Here is a 7,065-nt window from a genome sequence, read left to right as displayed (position 1 = left end):
GACAGAACAGGAAACAAAATGAATTGGAAAAAAGTAATTGACATGCAAATAATTAATGGTTTCACACAATAAGTGCATAAGAAAATAAATTAAATGAGACTGAAATCTTCTTTTAGTAGGGTTAAAATAAAAGACCCAATTGTGTTGCACTTGCATATGCTTCTAGGAGAGGAAAGAGAGAAGTGCTCCTGGGAAATACTATAAAAACTTGGGGCAGTTTGCACTTCCTGTGAACTGTTTAAAACAGTTGGACTGGAATTGTAAAGAGTTGATAGGCCAAATGGGTACAGTAAACTGAGTCCTGCAGTCTGACGTGATGCCTTTATGCCTTGTAAGTCAGCTTCTGAAATGCTGGGAAAGGAGTCTGAATATGTTTTCATTTTTGTGAGCCATCCATGGTTCAGGGAGTGAATATGGCCAAACACATCTGACCTTCTGAGATACATGTCAGTGCCTTGCACCTTATGATGGTTATAGGCTCAAGATAAAGCAACTGTCTAGCTCAGTTGGTTTAGGTGTAGTCCTAATAACATCAAGGTTGCAGATTCAATCCTTCATTGGACTGATCTCTTGAGATGCCTGATCTCTTTAGGTGCCTTCCAGCCTTACTTCTCTATGAGTCTAAGATTTCACGCCAGGAGTATGAGCTCTTCTTTTTCTTTATCTGCAGTCTGTACAATGCCTGTAAGCATGATGCAAGAGACCTGAATTATAAATGTGATGGTATAACATTTATTGTCCTTACGTAACTAATTTTTTGCAGGATAATGTAGTATTTGTTTCACAATGAAAGAGATAAGAAATGTGATATTAAGTATCTTGTCTAAAATACTTAAGGCTTCATAAGTCTTAACATAAACTTAATATAGACATAGTTCATTACAATCTTCCTGATACTTGCTAACACCTGCTCTTCGCAGATAACAATGACCCTACTTAACAAGCTTTTGTTCCATCTGTTATTTAGCTCAGCTGTGTCTACTTGTGTCTCAGAGGCCTGAGGAAGGGGTTTATGATACCCAAAAGCTTGCCTATAGGTACACTAACCATACATTTGGGCCAATAAAAGGTAGCACCCACAAGAAGTTTTGCCTTTCACATATATCCTGGACCATCACAGCAACAACATCACCTCAGCATTACTTAGGCTCCCTAGAAATGTACTTCAAATCACAGTTCATTCCACCACACATAAATTGAGTATCATGTGAGTTTTGGGGGGATGAAATGATTGTTCTCCATAGACAATGAAGATCCTAAGAATAGGGATTTGCTCCAGTACCATCAAGCAAATTATTCTTCCTTTCTCATAATTCTGTATAGAGTTTCAAATAGATTCTAGAATAAACTACTATAAAGTGAACATATAACGTCTGGGAAAAGAGTAGTCATCAAGCTGGCTTAATGACAAACTGGGAAGAAGCATCAAGTAGGTTTTCCCAGTGATCTGTCTTGGGTCTGATTTTGTTCAGTATCTTCATTAAGTATTTTCAGTGTCTTCAAGACTTGGCACAAGACTGTCCAACAGGCAGTCCACAGGCTGCGTGCAGCCCATGAGGGGTTAATGTGCAGTCCCCAGGTTTCTAGCCATCTACCAGTTGCTTCATTGAGCTGGCTATTGCTGCAGCCAGGGCTTCAGGCTCCCCTTCCCTTCTTCAGCTTTTGGTTCTTGCTTCTGCCCTGGGAGCAGGGTAGCACAGCTGATAGCACTGGGGAAAGGAGCTGAAATGGGGATGCTGCCCAAATGTGTGGTGCAACAGCCATCCCATGCTGTGCAGTGGAGTGATGGGGGGATGTCTTTGTGTGCAGACCACTGAGGAGGTTAAGGCCATAGGCCCATTGCTTGCACTGGTGAAGATCCTGTTAGTGACTGGTAGTCCCTGGTCACTTAGAAGTTAGACAGCCCTAACTTAGAGGACAGAACAGAGCATACACATTAATTTTGGGTGGTACAGCAAGCACATTAGAAGACAAAATTGGGATTCAAAATGACCTTGATAAATTGGAAAATGATGCGATATAAACAGAAGTACATTCAGTGAAGACATTATTTAAGAAAAACCAAAGGCACAAAAGTAGAAGAGGGAATGACTGGCTATAGCACTGCACAGATGGGCCTCATGGTTATGGTGGATCACAGCCTGAATTTCAGGTAATAATATAATATGGTTCCAAAACAAAGCTAATAAAATACTGTGATGTGCTAAATGCATCATGTGCAAGTCTTGGGAAATGATTCTTTCAATCCATTCAGCACTGGTGAGCTCTCTGGTCACTGATGTGGCCAGTTTGGGTCACTGAACTTCGAGGAACATATGAACAAATTGAAAGAGTCAAAAGGAGAGCAACAGAAATTATTACAGGTCTAGAAAATATTGTAAGGGGAAAAAGTTGGGAGAACTGGGATTATTTGGTTTACAGAAAGGAAGACCAAGAGAAGACTTGATAAGATTCTTCAAATAAAGTAGTGCTTGTTATTAACTATCTCCTGTCACAGGGACAGGACAAGAATGCATGGACTTAAATGGCAACAACAGAGATTCAAGTTATATATTACAAAGAACTTTGTAACGATAATGGTGGTTGAGTTTCCAAATAGATTACCTAAAGAGGTTATGCATTTACTTTTACTGAAAATCTTTAAGTGCAGGTTAGATAAATATTTGTCTGGAATGCTTAGCGGGACAAGCCTGCCTTGAGGCAGGTTGGACTAGAGCGGGGGTAGGCCACCCCCAGCACATGTGCCAGAGCATGGCACACTAAGGCACTGTGCCTGGCACTTGCACCTCAGGCAAGGGGCCAGGGCTGCACAGCCACAAGGAAAGGGCCCCTTGTGGCTCACCTGCTGTCTGCCTCTGGCACGCCAACATCTTACAAGTTAAGGTTGCAGGTGTTTTTGGCATTCTGCCCTAAAATGTTCCTGACCCCTGGACTAGAGGTTTGCTTGAGCACCCTTCTAGCCCTATTTTTATATGAGTCTATGAAGCTTACTACCCGCAAAGTAGCTTTGCTTGAAAGATGTTGTATGCATGTTATACAGTTTACTAAATCTTTTGACATCCTCTGGGGTGAAAGAGAACTACACTGTAGCCCTGAATAGAAAGGGACTCCCTTTACTCATGATAAGTTATGGACAAACTATATGCCCTTCTTTATTGCACTGAAAAAAGGAAACATATGACTTAGTTTACTGCTAATACTTGCTACAAAGATTATAAAAGTGCATGTAAAATAGAACTGCCTATAAATATGCAGCAGTCTCACAGATAAAGTTGTGTCTATGATGATAGTTCAAGATCGCTCCTGCTTTGCCTTAAAAGCCATGTATTATTTCTATGCACTTATGCAAAGCGTTTAGATTGAAAGGCCCTCTTAAACCTGGGTGATCTATTGATTCAGGGAGCTGAAGATTAATTCCAGATGCGGTCATGCTTTTCTAGTCCTTCAAAAATGTAACTACTGCACCATCTGTTTTGTAATAGACAATTTCAAAGAGTGTCAAGGGGATGTTAAAGACATTGGTCAAATGACCATAGATACCTCTCTCACATAAGAATCCTAGAGGTCACAGTGTCTCAAAGAGATTGATATTTTCACTTTTCATTGACTCTGCCACCATGGAAACTCAGGGAACAATTTTCCTTCCTGCCCAAATAAGGATTGGAAAATGTGTTCCAAATTATTACTAGTGTTACTGAGCCCAGTTGGGACCTGAATTCAGAACAGAGATTGAAAATCAGTTCAAATAAGCTCTCTTGCATCAGATCTGAATTTGGTTCCTTCTCTATGCATTCAAACAGCTTGGCTTTGTTTTTAGAACAATTGTTAAAGGAGGTGAAAGCTAAGTTCACCTTCAATTTGGTTGGTTGCCAATGAAACAGGCAGTGTGGGATTGTGGCAGTTCATCAAAATGAATTTTTTCTGGTTTTGATCTCAATCTGTACAAACTAAATGCAGTGCATAAATATTTCTAAATATGGCAGTTTTCATCAATATCTAGGTTTATTATCAAAGATAGCGCCAACTTTAGCATCAGCACAAGAAAATTGAAGACAGCTGCAAGACAGGAATGAGTTATGATCGTCCCTCAATTCCACTAATATAAATCTGAATTTCAGCGCTCTAACTCAAGATTTTCACCAAGCATTTGAAACAGTAAGTTACTTCAAAATAAACTGATTGATATGGGAGAGCTACTAGATACTGGATATCATTCCAGTGTAGTATTTGCCCAGGTAGTTCTACAACTGACTTTTTTTGCAACATCGGCAACAATTAAGCAGCAGGAAAAATACATTTTCTAGTAATGAAAGCACTCCAGTTCTTTTCCCCATGGGTTTCCCTGTGCATCCTATTATGCTTTTTTATATGCAGAAAAGAACAATTCAACTACTAAGTTCCCCAAGTTCAATAAGGTTCACCCCCCTTCTCCTCCCCCTCATAAAGCACATTTCAGCTTCAGAGCTATTAGACTATATAAATCTTTAGGGCAAGGCCTATATTTATTTTGTATCTTCATAGGTCCACGCACATTGCTTACATGTAAGAAATCAATACTAATTCAGTTCCTTGTCACTTTTTCTACAAGGTATTATTAGACTTCATTTTTCTTGGTTTGCATGATGTTTGATGAGAGGAAATCCTGCAAGTTTTCAATTGCACTGGCTCAATTCTGAATACTGTAGCATGACAAAAAATATCAAAGCCTCAATGTTCAACTCTGAAGGACTTTAGGGCAACTTAAAGATCGTTCATGGAAGAAAAAATATATTTAAATGGTTAAAATACAGCAAATTTTTACAAGCCTCTTGAAAATAGTTTTCTTTTGACTGAGAGCTGTGGGGTACAGCTAGAGCCAGTGAAGGACTTGGGCAACTAAAAAGTTCTCCTGCACTGCTTAGCTCTTAAGATGCAGCATACATGGAAATTCAGATACTTCAGAATGAGGTCCAAAGAAAACAGTACACAGAGCAAAGAATCACCTAGGACTAGCTAAAAGGAGACGATGAGATTAAAATCCTGCTCCTTGCAGGGGCTCAGTCACCTCACTAAAGGCTGCAGCGAGAGGCCTCACAGGTTGGAACCCTCTCCGGAGAGTCGGTCACCATTAGGATAGGTTTGTGTCCTTTAATTTCACCTAAATCCTATTCTTGGTGTTTTTGTCCTTTGGTAGATCTAGCTTACAGTCAGTTAATAGGTAACAAAGATTAATAGCTCCAGTATTTTTCTATATCACCTTTTATAAATTCTGTTCTCAACCTAAATAACACAACACAGCACAGCTATTGACCTCTCAGCAGCTTTGACTGAGGACTAGATGTTTCAAGCATGGAAATCAAGGAAAGGACTGCAGAGCCCCCTGATTAAGGTTCAGATAAAATCAAATAGTAATCCTTTCTTACATGTAGTCCTCCCAGCCCAAGTGAAATCTGATTCCTCTGCTTTTGAGGTCCTCCTAAATAGCCAACTTGCTTCAGCTGAGTCCAGCCACCTATGTTCCTCCCATGACAGTTCTCTAAATGGCAATTGCTAATCTAAGGAAAGACACCTGTGCTATGGGCCAAAGAACACTTCTCCCTTTACCAGCTACCGGCTGGCTTATTATATACACCCTGCCAAAGTGATATATGCCATATAGAAGGTAGAGATGCAAGTTGTAACCCAGGGAAAAATAAAATGATCATATTGTTTGTTTGGCACATGCCATCTTGAGTGGAGTTCAAATTTATAACAGTAGTTAATCATTCACTTCATTCACAAACAGAAGAGTACATTTTTTTAGTGGGGGGAGGGGTGGAGGGGAGGTTAACTCATTTGCTCTTCATTGCCTGCCCTGTGGTAACCCTTCCGCATAACCCTTACTAGAAGAAAACTGTTTTTGAAGGTGTTCTGCAGGCTCTTTTACAAATGTTTCTTAGACAACATATTTGTGTGTTCAGTATTGATTTCATACAAAAAGAGTTCAAACTCTCCCTCTCCTTTTGTGATCCATAGACTGACTTATTTTGGTCACTCTGAGCACATACTGTATTGATGATATAGCCATTGAGTTTGGTTGGATGTGTATTAATCCAGGCCTAGGCAGATGACAGATGTACACTGGTATAATTTAAAGCAATTTTGTATGTTGGTGATTTGGAGTGGAGAGACAAAACAGCCGTCCTCAGTAAGCTACACATGCTAGGTGACAGTGTAATGCTTTACCAGTGAACAGGGCTCATCTGCCTTGAAGAAACAAGTACCCCAGATTATCCCAATTAACAAATTATGCAGATATATGCATGTCATCTGTCCAAACCCATTACCTGAATGGAGTCAGAAATGATCAAATGTGCACCATAAACCACTATCAAAAATAGTGATTAGTAATTTAGTAATTTTACTCTGGTTCAAATACTAGGATCTTTGGTTTTGGGAGAGGATTTGAATACTGTGCTGCTGTGAAGTGGTATATAGACATCCTGAACAGCAAAACAACTGTTGTCAATGTAACAAATCTCTGGCCAGCTAAACAAAACAATATGCCTTAACAAATGTTGAACTTGGGAGCATTTCCTTTTGCCAGACCCCTCTTCCTCCTCAGTCGTGAGTTGTATAAAGATTTCTAAGATAGCATTGCTTTTCCAGGAAGGCTGGGCAGTTGCCCAATACTTGTACGATCCTGCGCATAGGCCACCCTACGTGTTAAAAACCCGGGAATATTTCACGAAGGAGCGTAGCTGAACAGCACGGCTGCGCACACAACATGGCACTGCCTAGTGCCTCTCCTCCTCGTCTGGAAACGTGGGATGAACAGGGCCGATTCAGGGACCAGCCTCCAGCCGCGACCCCGGTTCTGGTCATCTCGGAGCCCGATGCAAAGCCGTTCGCGGGCCACTGACACCGGCCCGGAGCGCACACACGGGGGCTACCAGCCGACTGGGCGGGGCGGGCCGGGGACAGACGATCCGAGCTCCCTCCCAGCGGCGGAGGCGATCGCTGACTAGCCCGCTGCGGACCTCCCGCCAGCCGGGCCCGTAGGAGGAGCCGCCGCTCAGCCCCGAGGCCGGGGCCGGGGCCGGGGCG

At 41.5% G+C, this 7,065-nt stretch overlaps 1 protein-coding gene across 2 annotated transcripts in view; it reads left to right on the top strand.

Annotated features, from left to right (window-relative positions):
* The first annotated feature begins 6,730 nt into the window (after nt 1-6,730).
* Nucleotides 6,731-7,065, top strand: part of LOC109307903 (molybdopterin synthase sulfur carrier subunit-like) — a 5,365-nt gene continuing 5,030 nt past the window's right edge. For both annotated transcript variants that reach the window (XM_019532047.1, XM_019532046.1), the window contains exon 1: nt 6,731-6,854. In XM_019532047.1, coding sequence (XP_019387592.1) covers nt 6,746-6,854 — 109 coding nt within the window. In that variant the 5' untranslated portion in view covers nt 6,731-6,745. The remainder of the gene's footprint in view (nt 6,855-7,065) is intronic.

This window comes from Crocodylus porosus, unplaced genomic scaffold (assembly GCF_001723895.1).
Source record: "Crocodylus porosus isolate Cpor-Errol unplaced genomic scaffold, CroPor_comp1, whole genome shotgun sequence".
Taxonomy (NCBI): Eukaryota; Metazoa; Chordata; order Crocodylia; family Crocodylidae; genus Crocodylus; species Crocodylus porosus.
This window is presented reverse-complemented; position numbering and strand designations above follow the sequence as displayed.